The following is a 20002-nucleotide window of genomic DNA, read 5'->3' on the forward strand; positions in this document are numbered from 1 at the left end:
ACATACATGATTTAAACAGATCAATATCAAGCAATGAAATAGAAGAAGCCATTAAAAATCTACCATCCAAGAAAAGCCCAGGACCAGATGGATTCTCAGCCGAGTTCTACAAGACCTTCAAAGAAGAACTCATTCCAATACTTCTCAAAGTATTCCAGAAAATAGAAAAGGAGGGTACCCTACCGAACTCATTCTATGAAGCTAATATCACCCTCATACCCAAACCAGGAAAAGACACATCAAGGAAAGAAAATTTTAGACCAATATCCTTGATGATGCAAAGATCCTTAACAAAATATTGGCAAACCGTATCCAAAAACATATTAAGAAAATTGTGCACCACGATCAAGTGGGGTTCATTCCTGGAATGCAAGGATGGTTCAACATTCGTAAATCAATAAACGTAATCCATCATGTCAATAGACTTAAGGATAAGAATCATATGGTTATTTCAATTGACGCAGAAAAAGCATTTGACAAAATACAACACCCCTTCATGCTCAAAACACTAGAAAAAATAGGCATAGTAGGAACATACCTGAACATTGTAAAGGCTATTTATGCTAAGCCCATGGCCAACATCATTCTTAATGGAGAAAAACTGAAACCATTCCCTTTAAAAATGGGAACAAGACAGGGATGTCCTTTTTCACCACTTCTATTCAACACTGTCCTCGAAACTCTAGCCAGAGCGATTAGGCAGACTAAAGAAATTAAAGGGATACAAATAGGAAAAGAGGAACTTAAGCTGTCACTATTTGCTGATGACATGATTCTATATTTAGAGGATCCCAAAATCTCCTCCAGAAAACTTCTAGACCTCATCAATGAATTCAGCAAAATAGCAGGCTATAAAATCAACACACATAAATCTACAGCATTTTTATACGCAAGCGATGAAACAGCTGAAAGGGAAATGAGGAAAACAACTCCATTTGCAATAGCCTCAAAAAAAAATAAAATACTTGGGCATCCATCTAACCAAAGAGGTAAAAGATCTCTACAATGAAAACTACAAAACACTGAAAAAAGAAATTAAGGAAGACCTTAGAAGATGGAAAGATCTCCCATGTTCTTGGATAGGCAGAATTAATATTGTCAAAATGGCCATACTACCAAAAGTGCTATACAGATTCAATGCAATTCCAATTAAAATCCCAATGATGTACCTCACAGAAATAGAGCAAGCAATCATGAAATTCATCTGGAAGAATAAGAAACCCAGAATAGCTAAAGCAATCCTTAGCAGGAAGAATGAAACAGGGGGTATCGCAATACCAGAACTTCAACTATACTACAAAGCAATAGTAATAAAAACGGCATGGTATTGGTACCAAAATAGAAAGGTAGATCTATGGTACAGAATAGAGGACACGGACACAAACCCAAATAAATACAATTTTCTCATACTAGACAAAGGCCAAAAATATGCAATGGAGAAAAGATAGCCTCTTCAACAAATGGTGCTGGGAAAACTGGAAATCCATATGCAACAGAATGAAACTAAATCCCTATCTCTCACCCTGCACAAAACTCAACTCACAATGGATCAAGGACCTTGAAATCAGACCAGAGACCCTGCATCTTATAGAAGAAAAAGTAGGTTCACATCTTCACCTTGTTGGCTTGGGATCAGACTTCCTTAATAGGACTCCCATAGCACAAGAAATAAAAGCAAGAATCAATAACTGGGATAGATTCAAACTAAATAGCTTTCTCTCAGCAAAGGAAACTATCAGCAATGTGAAGAGAGAGCCTACAGAGTGGGAGAATATCTTTGCCACTCATACTTCAGATAAAGCACTAATTTCCAGAATATATAAAGAACTCAAAAAACTCTACACCAAGAATACAAATAACCCAATCAACAAATGGGCTAAGGAAATGAACAGACACTTCACCGAAGATCTACAAGCAATCAACAAACATATGAAAAAATGTTCACCATCTTTAATAATAAGAGAAATGCAAATCAAAACTACACTAAGATTCCATCTCACCCCAATTAGAATGGCGATTATCAAGAATACAAGCAACAATAGGTGTTGGAGAGGATGTGGGGAAAAAGATACACTCATACATTGCTGGTGGGACTGCAAATTAGTGCAGTCACTCTGGATAGCAGTGTGGAGATTCCTTAGAAAACTTGGAATGGACCTACCATTTGACCCAGCTATCCCACTCCTCGGCCTATACCCAAAGGACTTAAAATCAGCATACTACAGAGATACAGCCACATCAATGTTCATAGCTGCTCAATTCACAACAGCCAGACTAAGGAACCAACCCAGATGCCCTTCAATTGATGAATGGATAAAGAAACTGTGGTATATATATACAATGGAATATTACTCAGCCACAAAGAATAATAAAATTATGGTATTTGCAGGCAAATGGATGAAATTAGAGAATATCATGTTAAGTGAGATAAGCCAATCTCAAAAATTCAAAAGAGGAATGATCTCACTGATAAGTGGATGATGACACTTAATGGGGGGTGGTAGGGGGACAAGAATGGAGGAAGGAGGGACTGTATAGAGGGAAAAGAGAGGTGGGAGGGGTGGGGGGAAGGAGAAAAAAAACGGAATGAATCAAACATCATTACTCTATGTAAATATATGAATATGCAAATGGTATGCTGTTACTCCATGTACAAACTGAAACAACATGTATCCCATTTGTTTACAATAAAAATAAATTAAAAAAAAAAAAGAAAATTCAGTGGTGGTAGAGATATCACTGTAAGATTATGTGTATATACTGTAAAATAAAATGAATACCATTAGGTATTTTTTAGCAGGACAGAAATGAGAAGATGTCTATAAAATTCTTGGGATTAGATAAAGACCCTGCACTCCTGAATTTTACGGTATGATCTCATAATATACTTCATCTTACAAAAACAAACTGCCAGAAAAAATGATCAGTCGAGTAGCAATAAGCACCCCTGTAACTCAGACCATGGTTTCTAAATATCATTGCCCCCACCCAAAAGGAAGAAGAGTTCCTTGATTTAAAAAAAAAAAAAAAAAAAAAAAAAAAGCCAATTTTAGATCTAGAACAGGAAAAGTACAAGATGAATGAGAATCCCAATGGCCAAGTAAATATGGAACAATACGATTTAATATTAACTGCAATGGACTGAAATTAATTAATGTTTAAATTCACATGCTTATGCTCCAAAAGCAAACAAACAAGTGAAAAAACCCTATCTCACTAGTCATCTCTCAAGGTTATTAGGGATCTGCAAACTTAAAGGGAAAAAGATCAAACACTTATCTGCCCTTTTTGTGAAACCTCTTAGTAACTGAATAATTGATGAAGCAAAAGTTTTTCCTCAAAGAGGTATTATAGTAATAATACTGACAGAATATCTCCATTTTGTAATTCCTAATGAAATAATATGCAGTGATAGTCTACAGCAGCTTATGTCACAAGAGAGACAAACAGATGAAATGTTAAGAATCACTAGAAACAAACACATTATCTATGTAATACTCTTGCCAAGGGGGGAAAAATTCCAAAACCTGAAACTCATCATGCCTCTGGGTCACCAATTTACCAAAAACTAGAGTACAGATTAACATGTTAAATGACATCTCTGTCCTGTGGGAAATCCTGTAACTTAAACAACCTGGTTTATTCAAATGATAAATTGCCAATGAAAAAGAGGGAGAAGGAAACTTAAAACAATATATGGGTCTATTTTTTTTTTTTTTTAAATATATGGGTCTTATTTGGATCCTGATCTTCAAAAATTATTTTTAATAAAACTGAGGGGGAGGGGAGAAATTAAGGTGAATCTGAAACTGACTGATATTTGGTGATATTAAGGAATTACCAACATTTTTAGGTGTGATGATATTGTAGTTATTTTTCTTTTTGGTGCTGGGGATTAGAACCCAGGGCCTTGTGCGTGCAAGGCAGGCACTCTACCAACTGAGAAATGGTTCTATTTCTTAAAAAGTCTTTGTACTGAAACATCTGTGGATAAAATGCCAGTTTACCTAAGACTATCTTTAAAGTCATATGAGAGAAGATACACGTGAGGGGACAGATGAATAAGACTGGCCACAGTAAATTGATAGTGAAGGTGGTGATGGGTTCATTATACTATTCTGTCTACTTTTGTAAATGTCTGATGCTTTCTATGAGAGAGAGAGAGAGAGAGAAGGAAGGAGGGAAGGAGGCTAGCCAACCTTTGGAATGACTTCAGCATAAATTATTAGATAGGGACCTCCTTCCAGAAGTTTCTGCCTTAGCTCCAAACTCCAGCTCTCTAAGTATGAACCTTTCTTTCCCCAGCACCCTAAACCCAGGGAACGAGACATACCGCAAAAATGAGTGAAATGTCAGTGGTGAGGGCTTGCACGCGATGGAAGGAAGCAATAAGGGTGATGGGAAGGAAACCATCAGCATCCATTTTTCGTCTCAGGAAGAAGTCTCGTTCTAAATTGTCCACACTGAAGTAGTATTCACTAAGGGGAGGGGAGAAGAGGCATCGCTGAGGAAACTGCAGCATCATTCGCGAACATGCCTTCCCTGTTCTACTACCCACCCCAGGCCCCTTCACGCTGCCTCTCAGCTGTTCTGTCTTTCTTCTACAGTCTAAGGGCTGAAAAGAAATGATGTATACCTTCAACAGCCAAGGACTTTAGATCAAATCACTATCTCTGCCCTTCAGTCCCTTGGCATGCCTGGCAAACTCCTCAGCCATCTTTAAAATCCAGTTCCAATATTATCACTTTCTCTTTTGCTCCTAAAACACTTGTAATACTGTACTGCAATTTTCTACTTCCTTGTATGGCTCCTCCACTGCACAGTGAAACTATATATTAGAGTGGTTAAGAGCAAAGGTTTTGCAATCAGGCAGAAATGGATTCCAGTATGCACTTTGTTACATTCTCACTGTGATACTCTGAGCAAGTTACTGGTCCTGTTTGCTCACCTATAAAATGGGGATAAAAGACCCAGCTCATAGGAATTCAGCAGTTAAAAATTACAGGACTAAATAAGATAATGCCTGTAAAGCACTTAACACTGAGCCGGGCCAATAGTGAGGACTCAATAAATGTTTGCTAGCAGTCAGTCAGTGCTGTCATTACCAATGGAGGCACAGAAGCAGGTATATTCTAGGAATCTTACACTCCTTTTCATTAGTGGTAATTTCTAATTTCCTTGAAGTAAAATGGTTCTACTTTAGTCATCAACAGTTAACTATGAAAAGCCAGATTAAAGAACAAGAGAAGTCATCTTTTGCAGTGAGCACTAGGGGAGGGCATCCAGTCCTGGTCAGGCAGCCTGCAACCCTCTGGAGGCCCCTAACCTCTCACCCAGTTCTCAGCACCCCTGTTCCCACCACCACTCACATCTGTCGCTTGATGTAGTCTTTGAGCAGCTCCTGGTCCACGCTGTAAAGCTCAGTGCTGCTGACATTGTCAAAGTAGTAGGTAATGTTGTTCATGTACTTGGGGGTTCGAGGCCCCTCTGCACCATCAAACTTTCGATAGCCAAACTGGTAGTCAAAATGGGCTATGGGGGAAATGGGTGATGTTAGGGAAAGAAGATTCCTGCCCGCCACCCCCGCCGCACTCCCTTGGACATCCCGGAGCCCAAAGGGGCCTCACGTACTTCGAGTACCACCCCGGCCGCGTCCCCGGCCGCGACCACGCCCCCGTCCACGGCCACGGAAGGAAGCCCGCGCCCCACCAGCCCCATCACTCTTCACACTCGATGTCTCGTCCTGGTCGTGCCAGGCAGGCTCCGATTTGGTCTCTGGTTGCCAGGCTGGGGTGGGGGGGGCCACAGACACAGGCATGTAGGTGGCAGGCTCAGACCCTATGGGGGAGAGGGGGCATCGGGTGAGGACTGAGGTCATCTCCCAGTCCAGGTCCTCCATAATGGACAGCATGTACCTTTGATCTCCCCGCGGCTGGCAGGTGTATGTCTCGGCTCCTGTGGGCGAGTGGGGCGCGACACAAGTTTCTCTCTGGACACTTCAGGCTTCATGTCTATTTGCAGTGGAACCCACTTGTGTTTATTCCCTGGAGGGCGGCATGGGCATACGAAAAATGGCTTGAGAGAGGCTCCCATCCCCCAACTCTTCCCCTGCCCTGGGCTTTGGCTTAAACCATAATATGGTGACCTTGGGCAAATTCTTTTCCCACATACTAGACCTCTTTTTCATCTCTAAAATACGGAGGTCTGTGGCATTCAGTGTGATGGAGACTCCTGGCTAACTCTCCATGTTGATTTCTAGAGTTTGAGAATGGACTTTTGGAGTAAGAAACATGGTTGCCCAGAATAAAGGCACATGTCAAAATCCTGACTGTGAAATAAAGGAGCAAATTCACAGTTGAGTACCTACAAAGAAAAGAGCTGTCTTTTCTTTTCTCCCTCCCAGCTAGAGTGCACAGGAAACAGGGAGCCATCTTGGATGCTGAAGGGCCCACGCACTGCTGCAGAATGAAAGCAGGCAGGAGTTGTCATACTAGGCCTGGCCTACTTATACCAATGTTTTATGAGAGAAACCATCTTTTATCTTGTTCAAACCATTGTTACTTTGGATCTCTATTGGAGAAGACCAACCTGTATCTGAACCATATTTCAGCAATTTTTGGGAAACTCTTAAAGCAATGTAAATCCTTGTCTTTAAGAGGGGGAACTAATGGACCAACAAGTAAAGAGGTGACTACTATCTCAATGGCTTCAGCAATCTGCCACCTTCTGCTGACCTGAAAATCCTTCAGCAGTCCCCAGAGATTGTTTGTTTTTGTACTGGGGACTGAACCCAAGCTCACCACTAAGCTGCATCCCCAGTTTTTTTGTTTTTTTTTGTTTTTGTTTTTTTTTAAAAGACAGGATCTCACTAAGTTGCTTAGGGCCTTGCTAAATTGCTGAGGCTGGCCTTGAACTTGTGCTTCTCCTACCTCAGCCTCCCAAATTGCTGGGATAGGCACATGCCACAGCACCCAGCAGTCCCCAGAGTTCTGACAGATCAGTTCTGTGCTGACACCTTCTCAAGTCTCGATCCACTCACCTTTCTTCTTCTGCCCACCTCGCTGGCAGTCTTCATCCCCATTCTTCTCCTCCCCTGATTCATCTGATTTGGTTTTTGGGCTCTCCTTACTATCGCTGCCCTCTCCTTTCTCCTGTTCTTTCATGTCCTTCTTGGGTGGCAGCTTACGGGCAGGCTGAGGCTTGTGAGACTGTGGCTACAGCAGAAAGTAAGGCAACAAGGAAGTGAACATGTAGGAGAGCTTCCTGTCACTAGGAAGGTAGGCAGAGGAACGATGGCATGTGATGGCAGGTTGACTAGATGCAGTGTTAAGTCCCTACTTCCACATCTGAGACGCCTTTACTGGAAGCATGATCACACAAGGCCAGAAGGTGGGAAAGACAACTTGTCTCTCAGACTTACCTGTGGTCTAACGCCAGAGACAATGCCCAGGACAGAGGTGCTCAAGTCCACAGGAGCCAAATGTTTATTCCCTGCAATAGGGACTACCATGCAGTCCTGGTAGTCTGTGTGGTGGAAGAGATGCTGGCCCCTGGCCTATCCACACCATCTCTAAATAAGGACTTAACCCACTCAAAGTGGTCACAGTCAGTGAACAAGGGATTTAGGCTACTGGCTCAGAAGAACAAAAGTGCTAGGAAGAAGAGAAATGACCAGGAGAACTACATAAGCTTCCTCGAGCTGAAGATGGGTATCTAGCATAATATACCCTCTCTTGTTTTGCTTGTAGGAAATCCAAGTGCAGTAATGGAGAACACAGACTTTGAAATACAGCTACATACTTGACATCCAATCTCCACTGGCCATCGAGAGCTGTAAGTAACTTCTCTCAGACTCAGAGAGGATGAACAGATAGTATCTGGCAGTCCCTAACACAAGGCACAGGCTCAAATAATGAGAGTGCCTAACTATTTCAGTGTTGCCCACGTTATAGTAACTATTATTTATTTTTAAGTTGCCCAGGTTTGCCTCAAATTCCGGGACTCAAATAATCTTCTTCCTGCCTCAGCCACTTCATTAGCTGAGACCACAGGTGCTTGCCACCTCGCCCAACCAACTATCCCTTTTAAAAACTAAGAAAGGTAAAACCCAAGGTTTTGGAAGTTTGCGAAGCCAGAGTTCAAATCTGCCCATTCCTTCCCAGTCTCACCTGCACACTCTTGTGGGCTATCTCTCCAGGTGTGGGCCAGTTGATAGCATCTCCAAAGTCACCAACCTGTAAGGAACATTCTATGAGGGCCCCAGGGTGACCTGTCTCTGCCATTCATCCCCTCACTCAAGGTCCAGCTCTACCCAGAGGAGTGATCAAGGGCCAAATCAATCTAACCATTAGGACCATCCACCCTGGGGCCCAGAACATACTCCCCTGCTATTCTCTGAGAAGCCAGCACTACCTGGCAGTTCAGAAGCACTCATTACAAGGGGAAAGAGTGCCCTGCACTGCCTCCAGTAAGTCCCCGGGGCCAACCCGGGTCCATTTCCTACCTTGCTGCCTTTGCGCTGTTTAGGAGCTGCTGCTCTTACCACCTTGGCTGGAGCAGAATGTTCTGTGGGAACAAGGCAGAGAGAAAATGGTTATGCAGAGCCTGTGAAGGGCCACTGCCAACTCTTCACCCTCACCACCATCCCTATCCCACGAAGCAACCTTCAGGTTCCCAAAGGAGGAAGTCAGAGTAGACAGAGGAAAGACATGTGATCAAACACCAGTAACATTTGTACCAGCTCTTTCCTGAAGAAATCATGGAGAGAGAGGTCATGCAAAGAGATGGCAGCCAAAACCCCAAAACCCAGACTCTGAGGTGGAAAAGCCCTTCCAGGACTCAGGTCAACACCCTACTAAAATCGGGACCAGGGCCTGAGGGAAATCCATGCTAAAATTAGCACTTTGATTCAGAGTTCTTAAATCATAGCAGATTCACAGTCAAAATATGAAAGACTCTGGCCCTAATATTCTAGAAGTCTCTGTGTGACCAGATCAGAGTTGGTGATCATCGGGAAGGCAAGATAAAAACTCCTAAGTGGGCAATCAAGTCCAGGGACCACACTGGGCCAGATCTGTTCTCAAAGTCTTATGGAAGAGTCAGACTCTCAAGTTTTCTTTGAAAGTGAGCTCCCATTTGACTCAGCAGTTCCACCTGTAAAGTTTTATCCTAATGAGACAAATGAGACAAGAACTATGTACAAAGACTCCAACAAAGTGTTACTTACAACTTCAAAAAATTAGAAGCAATCTATTTATCCAATAGTAACTGTCTAAATAAATTTAAGTTCATCCATTTTTATACCAGTCATTAAAAAGAGAATATCTCTACGTATATGACAAGATGGGCACAATAAATGAGAAGTTACAAACAATTCCTTTTTTTCTTTTTGTAAAACAAAAATGTGCATGTGCACGCTCACAGTACAAACTCAGGAAGGATACATGAGTATTATCAGGAATGAAGTAGTGTATTTACAGTCACTTTAATTCTTTATTTATTTTTATATGGTGCTGAGGATCGAACCCAGTGCCTCACAAGTGCAAGGCAAGTGCTCTACCTCTGAGCCACAACCCCAGCCCCTTAATTCTTGTACAAAGGTAGACATGAACTTTTTGTTAAAAAGACACGTCCTCCCCCCGCCCCTTTCGCAAAGGAATGGTTCTAAGAGGTTCAGTACCTTATACAACCACACTTATTTTCCTAGCACAGTTCTGAAGACCAAGAGTGTCTGCCCCTTCTTCCTTCAGAGATCACAGGAAAAGATACATCCTGGGGTTCTACTCACCCACTTCTCTGTTCCCTTTGTCTGCACTGTTGGCCAGCCATGCCAGGGCAAGAGCTACTCCCAGTCCCTGAGCAGAGAAATCTACCCAGCTGGCTTCAAAAGCAATGTTCTACTCCTTGATCAGACCCATGTTCTCTTAATGAGTAGAAAGTGTCCTTGCCTGACTGATTGTGAAGCCCAAGCATTCCTGGCTTCCGCCAGTCGCTGCCCCCTCATCATACCCCATACACATGCCTTCTGATATCTGATCCTGTGGGGCCCAACCACAGCATCCCTCACCCCTAGCACTGGCAGTAGAGAACCAGAATATCTTGGTCCCAAAAGGATGGAGGCCTCAGGCCCAGTAGGCAGCTCTATACCCACTCGCCTGTGACTCCTGGGTTGACCCAGACAGACCTACCACCCCCAACCCAGTCCCCTTATTAGACTAAAGATCTTCTTCACCTGCTTCACCCCAGGGCCAGGCTAGTGTACATCCAAGCCATGCTGGTAATTTCTGCCAGTTCCCAACACCACACACATGCTACCAGAGGCCTGCAACAGGAAGTTTGGAAAGGGAATCAGGTTCAGAGGCAAAGTGTTCTGAACACTTTCCCTGAAAAGGTGGGGCAGGTTTTCAGGTCAATAGTCTTTTTTTGTTTCTTCTTATTAAAACACTTTCAAAACTAAGAAGAGTCACATACTGTGACCACTCTGCCTAACCTTTTATTCACCAAGATCACAAAGAAATGTGGCAAAGTACTAAAAGTTTAGTCTCCTATCAATGTGAGGGACCTCTTGCCATGAGATGGCCCTGCTGATTCCCTACTCCACCAGCAATCCTAGGCTGACCAGCAGAATAGGGCTGCTCTGGGTACAGGCAGGAATATTCCTAAATCAGTCCGATGCGAAGTTGAAAAAGCTCCATACCCAAGTCCTCTGTCCCTAGGACCCATGTTCCTGCTCAGAGTCCAGCTACAGCTTCAGACTGCCTGACAAGAACAAAGCCTCCAGAGAAGAAGAAAAATCCACTGGGGAGAGAAAACCATTTCTGCCTTGGTATAAAATTCAGAGATCTGTTAAAATCTGTGGGGTCTCAAAAAAAAACCAGGAAGACTCAGATGAGCTGCTACCAGCACTGTAAGAGGCTGGACTAAAGATTAGGCTTTCGGACTTGACTTCAATCATATATCCCTTTCTGGGTCCTCTCTCAGTCATCCACTGTGTATGCACACTCACCCCCATCCAGAGAATATACAGGTCTAGAGGGACTTGATATCTCATATGGTTTCCAATGAAAACCATTCTTCAGTTTTCACCAATCGCCATGACCAACACCACCCCAGCGAAGTCAGGGCACAAATCCTTTCCTTCCACTTTTGCATTCTGAAACCTGCGTCTGTCACCACTGACCCAAGCCCAGCTCAAAGAACACCACTGTTCATTTGCCCAAGAAAACAGTTACAGAATATTAGAGCAGCAAAAGGACCATAGTTCTAATCCTCTCTGTTTGTAGACAGGGAACTGAGGCTGCAAAAGGGGAAGAGGCTTCCCCAGGAAGGGAGCACCAAATCTCTACTCCCTGGCCAACGCTCCTACAAGCTCACCAGGAAGTCCAGTGGCTCCCTTGTGTCAGGAATGGGTCAAAAACCTTCCTGGTGTTAGAGTGCCTCCCCAATTTTTCTAAGTTGTTACAGATGGCAGGAAGCAGTCCTCAGAGAGAGAGGGGCAAGTGTGGAAAGGCAGACCCAGGCAGGGCCCAGCTGGCTTACCTGTCCATAGATCTCTGGGGCCCAGGATTCCAGGGGGGAGGATGGCAGACAGAGGCCCTAGGAGGGTCTTCCTCCTCAACTAAGGCATATCAGAGGCTAAAGGTTATCTGGAATAGGAAGAAAAGCACTTTCTGTCCCACAGGACCATCATCAGCAAGGAGCCAGCACTGGCTCTAACTCTAGGGAGTCAAGGGCTTCCTAAACACACACATGCGTTTGTTAAAAGTGAAGCACACCAAAATGTTCATGTGCAAGAAGCAATCTGAATTTAGTAGAGGTAGGGGCACTAAAGGCAGTTTCCTGAAGCTGTATATGCATGGCACACTCACCATTTTTACTTAGGCTATTTTACTTAAAAATAGATGATTCTCAGTGTTGGGGAGCAGGAGCTAATCCACTAGTGCTGATGAATAAAAGGACAAGAGTTAATATGGGGATGGTAAGGATGGCAGGTGCCCAGCTAGGCAGAGCGGCTGACCACACAGTCTCAACAGTCTAACTCCCAGGGATGCTCTGTCTCTGAGCCTCAGCTTTCAAATGTGGAACACCCCTTCATTCAAACACTCCCTACAAAGTCAGCCAGCCCCACTATTAAGCACGAAGGGACTTAAGTTACCAGATTTGGGCCGGAGTCCCTATCTACTCTGCTTTTGCAGAGCCCCGTGAACTTAGGCCTCCTCTGTACAAACCGAAGGCAGTTACCTTCACACAGAACCACTGGACACACACTTAAGTGACTAGAACATATGAGTGCACAGCACACAGTAAACACAACAAATGCTGACGATTATAATTCAAATTCACAAAAGAAGTTTAATACTTCCAAGTAATCCTCATCCTTACCAAGAGAAAAAGAGCAACATCACCAATCTCTTATCATGTAAGAATCAGGGTGTCGAAAGAACTCTTGGGAATCAACTGGTGCAGTTCACCCAAACCATATTACAAATGACCCACCCAGCCTGGCTGTTCTTCCAGGCAGTGATCCACTGGGGGTAGGAGGTTGCACCCTTGCACTGCCCTGCAGATGGAGACAGCTGGGTTCCAATGCAAGTTTCCCCAGAAAAGGAAAAAAGAAAAACTTCAGAAGTTTTGCAGTCTTAAATGGGGAAAGAAAAATGAGGATATTTACCACAGATTTTCCTGATCCCAGTGACAAGACATCAAGCTCTGCTGTGTTGGAAAGGAAGGAAGAACATGGGGAAGGCCTAGAGCTTTACAGTCAAGGAAATTTAGTCACTTATCAGGTCATCAGCTAGAAAGAGGCAGAGAGGAGCTACAGGAGTTTCTCCAGCCTACCAAAAGAGCTAAACCCATAAGCCCTTGTTACAAAGCCTGATACTAAGTATTTTCTACACTGTCTTATTCTAGAAAGATCCTAAAGCTGCTGACCTTTAATAGAAAACTACCCAGTGAGGTTTACTTGTCCTAAGTAACAGCAAGCACTGTAAGTGATGGGAAACTTGTGAAGGTTTTTAGGGTAGAAGGCACATGGAAATTCAGATTGATCAGGTGCCATACACAGACCTGGTAAGAGGAAGGGAGAAGCTGGAATTAAAATAAAGGACCAGGGCAGTGGAAGGTAAGACAAGACTGGGCTAATCAGGAAGGCCTACAGAACCTGGAGGAGGTTAATGGAGAGGACCACCAGGCTTGGGGTCTAAGTACCACCAGGGAATGGGGAAGCCAAAAGCTGGCTTGGGAGCTAGCATCATCTTCTAGAGACTGGCAGCTGCAAAAGTCCAGTTTACCCTGACTGCTGGGCTTAGGGGCTGCATGACATTCCCCACTAGTCTGCTGCTCTCTGCCTGGCCATTAGTCAACCTCTTCAGGGAGACCCCCTCCAGATCCCAAGTGCCTCTACTGTGTGCTCTCACTGCACTCTAAGTGTTAACTGCCTGGCTACTTACCTGCCCTTCCAGACTATGCACTCCCTGTGGGTAGGGACCAGGCTCTTTCACAGCAGGGACCCCAATGCCAGCTGAGAGCCTGGCAACACTGCTCTCCCAGAGACAGAGAAACAAATGTCCCGACACTGAAGGCTCCCAGAGGAGGCCAGGTCCCAGCTCAGCCTCGACTCTCAGGCAACTGACTGCCTGGAATCAGTGCCAAGTCCCTGTCCAGACTTGAGCAATGGTCAACTGGGTAACCGTGGGGACGCTCCTGGCCACACATTTCTCAACTAAAAGGAGTACTGGTTCTGTGGGTGTGAGGAGAAAGAAAGCAAGGTGTCAAATTTCTCATCCAGGAAAGAGATGCCTGCAGCACAGTGGAGTCAGTATCCAAGTGCAGATGGCCATACTGTCTACACTTCTCCAAGTTCTCACTTAATCCTTACAGTAACGCTCAATTAGTTCCTTTCACTGGTCCCGTTTTACAAGCCGGGAAATCAAGGTACAAGGTAGAAAGGTTATTTGTCAAGATCACAGTAATAAGCAGAACAGGATTTGAAGCTACATAGTTCAGTCAAAAACTTGTGCTTTTAATCATCAGAAGGAGGTAGAAAAGAAGACAGGGGGTCCATGTAACCACCTCATTTTGGGCAATAAATAAGGCAGGCTCTCAAAGGCAAGGTTGCCTAAGGTCAGAATTGGGTGACACTCCCAGGATTGAATGCCAATGGCATGACAAATATCCCCATGTCCAGACAGAGGCTCAAGGCAAACTGCCACCAAGCACACCCCACCAGAATCCCTAACACTAGGACCGTGGCAGCCCTACAAGGAAAGAAGTGTTCCATTCAGGTCCACATCGCAGTTCTTCTACTACAGACTCTGCCCCAGAGAGGCTCCTCAGCCACACCCTGGACCAGAGGCTACTGGGGTGGGGGATGCAGCTGACAAGGACTCTGCCCTACCCTCAGCCTCCCTGGAAAGGGAGAACAGTGTCTGCCTGAGCTGCAGACTGGGACCTGACAGTGGAAGGCAGTGAAACCAGGCAGAGTCACCTACCTGTGCCTATCCCTCCCTCCCAAGCCAGTCTGGGGACAGTCTGTGAAAAGCCTGAATACCTTCGGCTGTCACCTAGCCTATGGATGAGGAGGAGTCACAGAGGAACCTGGAGAGCTATAGATCTTCCTTCCTACCCCACAGACCCCAGTACCTTCTTGGCACGCCCACTTCTCTTTTTAGAGAATTCAAAGAATAGTGGGTTAACCCTCCTCACCTTGTTCACCGATTTCCGCCTGCTGCCATTGCTGTCACGTCTCAGAGTCCTCTCTCTGCCCAACCCCTCACCCAGACTTCCCCAAGACCTGCAGCTGAAACATACGAGAGTTGAAAGGCACTCTGGGGTGGGGGAGGAGTGGGCAGAGAGAGGAGGGAAGTCTTCAGAAGGTCAAGCCATCTTGGGGCCCTGGTGAAAGGAAGCTGACAGCCAGCCACCAAGCCAGGGAGTGCATGCAGTCTGTGTCCCTTTGGGCATGGAGGAGGGGCAGAGGGTGGCCAGGCTCCAGTCACATGCTAGCCAGCCTGGCCAGGCCCAGATGACTATCTTTAGCCTGTGGTGACCCAGGCGCTGCTCCACGCTTCTACTCTCCCTGTCCAAACACAGACCCTCAACCCTACGGCCATCCCCACGACTATGTGGCAGTCCCTGAAGTCTTGCTCAAAAGTTGATTAATCGTCATCACTGCTGAATGTATCAGCAGCCACTAAAACCCCTGGCCTCCAAGCTCCCTAACCTGCCTTTTCTGAGGAGCACACTGGGTTCTAGTTAGAACAGTAATGATAACCATTTTTCACCATGGTCTGACTAGGTGCCCAAAACTGATATAAGCTGCTTTCTATTTACAATTTCCTTTACTTGTTTAAAGAAAGGCACTTATTCAGGGTCACTGCAATTTTGAAGCAAGATGGTGGATTCCTCCTAGTCACAGATCTCAGTGTAAGTACTCCTCAGGAGTCCTTCCCGGCTGCCCAGTGTCAGTGCTGCCCAATCAGCAAGCCTGGACCAAGTTCTACTTCAGTCTTTAGTGTGGGTTCTTCTGAGTACCCACCACCACCTGAAATGGCTCACCTATGTATATATCAACCACCTAGACTACAACCATTCCCCAGTCCTCACATCCTTGTATGGTGCCAAAGTTCTTAACACGGACAGCTCATTTGTTTCACAACCACTAGAGAAGGTATGATGATCCCCAGTTAACAGTCGAGGAAACCAAGACAAGAAGCTCAACAGCTTGCCCAAACAAGGTCAAACTAGTAGCAGCAGAGGTGAAACCCACCACTCATGCCTAGCCTTCCTGGTTTTTAGTGTGCCCTCTGTAGAGAACTACTGGAAGGTCCATAAGGAGAGGAGTCATTTCTACCTTGTTCACTGGTTCCCTGCAGTCTGTGTGTGGTAGGCCCACGTAAATATTTACTGAATGAAGAAATTTACGTAAGTATGGTTGCTTCTCAATTTCTATAGTATTCTCTTCCAGGGAAAGAGAGAGAGAGGTTAATTACCCCTTTGCATTACAACTTAACAGCACAGGAGTACAATCTGGTTTTCTCAGCTTGCCCCTGGACTTCGGTTCAGTTCTCCTTGGAAATGGAATCAGTACACTAAAATTCAAGCATCAAAAGTCAGTTGTGGGAAAACAAAAGGAGAGGGTATGCAGTAGACAAAAAGAGACAGCAAACTCACTCTTATTGCCCTAAATTTTAGGGCATTCTCTGCTGAAAGAGGCATGTGAATCCCCAAGAAATTATTTTGGATGAGCCCCACTACTGAAGCAGAGAAGCTAATCCCAGACCATGCTAGGGAAGGAAAGGACTTGAGAAACTTCGTCGTATGTACACTTTTGGAAAACTGAGACCCAAGAGTGACCTGGCAGCACCTGAAGCTACCAGAGAATTGTTGTAGACCTGAGACTGGAACATTGAACTGCTACCTCCAGATTCAAAGCTCTTCTGCAGTTTGGGAGTTGGGAAGTCAATGACAGCTTTCCCCACACTCCCCCAATTGCACAACCCCAGTCACTCATGGGGGGAGTCCTCAGGGATTTGAAAGTGGCACAGAACTGTTCCCCACACTACTCACAGTATCCCTCTGCTCTCAAGATAAACCACCGCCACCCCAACGTACTAGAAATAGAACCCAGAGTTGCTGTGCCACCAAGCTATATTCCCAGCCCTTTTCAGCATCTCAGCAAATCCCTGTATCAAAATAAAAGGATTGGGGCTAAGGATGTGCCTCAGTGGTAAAGTACACCTGGATTCAATCCCAGGAACCAAAAAAAAAAAAAAAAAAAAAAAAAGCAGCATACAGAAAAGAATTTGAGGCATTATATTTAATCACTCATTTTTCCTAAACTATGAAAGGGGTCCACAATAGTTATTTAGTTATCTCACAGAATTGTTTAACAGATTAAATAATTCTAAAATAAATTTAGAACACACACACACAGATACCCCAGTCTTTTTTTATTTCTTCGGGGCAATTTCAGAATCTCCCTTGGTCCTATAAAAAGGGAAATGGAGGAAGGAACAGGGTTGCCAGACTTAGCAAATGAAATTCAGAACATCCAGTTAAATCTGAATTTCAGATAAACAGTGAGTAATTTCTTAAGACCATGTCCTATGTAATACTTGGGACACAGTTACACTAAAAACTCAGTTTTCTGAAATTCAGTTTTAACTGGTGCCCTGTTTTTATGTGCTAAATCTGGTTATCATAGAAAGATGGACCATTGCTTGATGTTCCAAGCTCAAAGTGGGGGAGCGACCAGACCCCTGGGCTGGGATGCCAAGTCTGGCTCAAGTACTGCAGCACTTGCTATACTATATAAAAAGCTTTACATATAAAGCTTGGCAAGAATTTCCCTCTGGTGTCTTCAGTCTCTCAAATCAGAGGCCTGTGGTAATTAAGGGTGGGTGGAATACTGTCATCTGCAATCTTTGCAGTCCTTACACCAGGGATCCCCTTAAATGCAGCCAGCTTTCCAGGAGGACAAGCTTCTCCTAAAACTGGCCACAAAGGGCTTCAACCCCAATATTTTGAGTGCAGGATTATCATCCGAGGAGTTCATCAAAATGTAGACTCCTGGGTCCCACACTCCAGATTTCTGTTTAGGAATGGTGGGGTCAGTAATCTGTTAGGTAACTCTAAAGTAGGTTTTCTCTGGATATATTTATAAATTATTTGGATTTAACCCAATGAGGTTTCAACTGTTACTTTTGACAGGTTATCATCCAGAACTGCAACATTTAACATTTTAAAATCAAGGCTGCACTTCTTAAGCTGGTAGTAGGCATACCTGGATTCTAGTTTTAATATTTCTTTTACATTTACATTCTTGGGTCAGGGATATAGCCTGGTAGTAGAATGCTTGCCTAGCACATGTGAGGTCATGTGTTTAATCCCCCCTCAGCACTGCAAAATGAAATAAAATAAAAACACTAGTATATTTATGTTCTTATATAATAAATATTTAAGAGTTTTTTTGTGGGGGGGGGAATAAAGCAGGGTGTGCAGGTGCATGACTGTAATCCCAGTGGCTTGGGAGACTGAAGGGGAGGATCTCAAGTTTAAAGTCAGCCTCAGCAACTTAAATAAGCAACTCAGTGAGACCCTGCCTCAAAAAATTAAAAAAGGACTAGGGATGTGGCTTAGTAATTACATGCTCCTGGGTTCAATCCCTGGTACCAAAGAAGAAAAAAACAAATAAAATGACAGAACTTTTGTGATAGAAATGGACCCTGAGTCCCCTCCCCACTTGCCTACCACTCAGCTGGAGTTCCCCAAGCAGAATCCCATGTGGAAAACCCTCACATTTCACAGCGGTGGACACTGGATCACCAGCTAGCACCTGGGGGTAGGTGCAGATTCCTGCTTCTCCCCCAACTTCAGAAATCAATGTGGGGAGGTGGGCCAACCTGGGGCATCGAGTTTTAATAAGCTTCCTGTACATGGCTGATGAAAACTAATGTTTGCAGACTGAACTACCCTACCAGTAAGTGCCAGCAGGGGCCCTGGTCACCAAGCCCCAGACCAAAGGCTTGCACCTGCAGACAGGAGGTTGCAGGAGGTTTGATTACACACACTCAGTAGCCAGGGTGCTTGAGAAGCCCATCCCTGTTTACTCATTAGTCCCCTCTCTAGCACCAGGAACCAAGAATGGTCAGGTCAAGAAGCCACAGGCTGAATGTCTTCTCAGATGTGTGAGGTCATGGGGATCAGTCTGGGCTGGGCTTGGGGTTTAGTTTTACAAGTTCCAAACTTGGGCTGTGCTAGGAGAAATGAAGGTTCTGAAGGGAGCTCTCCACCTGCTTCCTCCTAGCCAAACAGCCTCTGCCTTCTCCTACCTTAAACCTTGCTGCCTGCTCACCCAATGCCCTAACATTTGGGTCCCTTAAAATAATGGCTTCCATTTATTAAGCATTTACCCCAGGAAGTCAGGCCTCCTGCTGCAAGCCTTTTGTGCATTGTTTTTTAATCCTCCCGGTGGAGGAACTATTTATTGTCCCTGTTTCAGAGAGACTCAGAGCAAAGTGGTTTGTCATCAAAGGACACACAGTGAGAAGGTAGAGATTCCAAAGATCTGAAATCCCAGGCTATCCCAGCACTGAAGGTGACAAACACTAGGTTCTTTATGTCCCCAAAGGGCTCCAAGCTTAAGCCTGAAAGTCATATAGAGAGCACTGAGGCCACTCATGCCAGAATCCACTTCTCTCAGTCCCATAATGTACCTGCCAGGTAAGGACAGCACCACTTAGCACAGGGAAGGAGCCGGGCAGCACAGTCAGCAATCAAAGCACTGTTTATTCCAAAGGCAATGCTCCAAGGCCACCCTTGACCTGAAGACCTTGGGCTCAGGCCAGCACCAAAGCCCCAGGGAAATTTTACCTCTTCCAGCAGATCAGAAACAAACGGATGGAGGAAACTCAAAAGACACTACAGGTCAAAGGACAGGCAGGAGAGGGGAAAGGAAGGTGAAAAAGCAGGTGGGGTATACAGGCCCTGCTTCAAGGCACAGGGGAGAACGGAACAGAGTATAAACCACCACAGAAATTACCTTTCCTTATGGGGACCAAGGCTGAGAAGCTCTTAAGAGAATTCCTTCCAACACTCCATCTGTCTCAACAGAACAGTTCAAGACAGACTGGGTGGGCACAGTTCTACCCATTTTACAGAACTTAGAACTGAGACACAGCGAGCTTCCTAGCTCATCTCCAGAGCCCATGGTTTTTTGAGATCCCAGCCCTAAGCTCCAGCCACTGTCTCATGAAGCAAAATAAAACTCGGGTCATTGTTAACTTGACTAGCGAAGCATCGGTGTCAGGCACAGGGGGAGGAGGGAAGCAGTGGTGAACAAGACAGCCCTCTCTACTCACAGGGCTCAAGTTTACGTGAAGGCTTTAATTTTAAACTCCACCTGTGTTGTCCTGCTGTACAGAAGAACCCCAGGCAGCATACTGCTAGGGAAAAACTTGGGGTCCTTGTCCGATATGGGCAGGAAAAGGAATGGCACACAAAC

General features: G+C 44.8%; 1 protein-coding gene across 6 annotated transcripts in view; it reads right to left on the reverse strand.

Moving 5' to 3' along the window:
- LARP1 (La ribonucleoprotein 1, translational regulator) overlaps positions 1–20002 on the reverse strand; it is an 87884-nt gene that overhangs the window by 18737 nt on the left and 49145 nt on the right. For 2 of the 6 annotated variants that reach the window (XM_079144996.1, XM_079144992.1), the window contains exons 2-8: positions 8504–8565; positions 8169–8234; positions 7040–7214; positions 5916–6044; positions 5632–5838; positions 5370–5532; positions 4334–4478 (exon numbers count right to left, since the gene is read on the reverse strand). In XM_079144996.1, coding sequence (XP_079001122.1) covers positions 4334–4478; positions 5370–5532; positions 5632–5838; positions 5916–6044; positions 7040–7163 — 768 coding nt within the window. In that variant the 5' untranslated portion in view covers positions 7164–7214; positions 8169–8234; positions 8504–8565. Of the gene's footprint in view, positions 1–4333; positions 4479–5369; positions 5533–5631; positions 5839–5915; positions 6045–7039; positions 7215–8168; positions 8235–8503; positions 8566–11538; positions 11646–11867; positions 12648–14703; positions 16733–20002 lie in introns of those variants that run through there. The other 4 variants (XM_079144993.1, XM_079144995.1, XM_079144994.1 and 1 more) reach the window with 4 other exon arrangements.

This window comes from Sciurus vulgaris (genome assembly GCF_902686455.1).
Source record: "Sciurus vulgaris genome assembly, chromosome: 6".
NCBI lineage: Eukaryota > Metazoa > Chordata > Mammalia > Rodentia > Sciuridae > Sciurus > Sciurus vulgaris.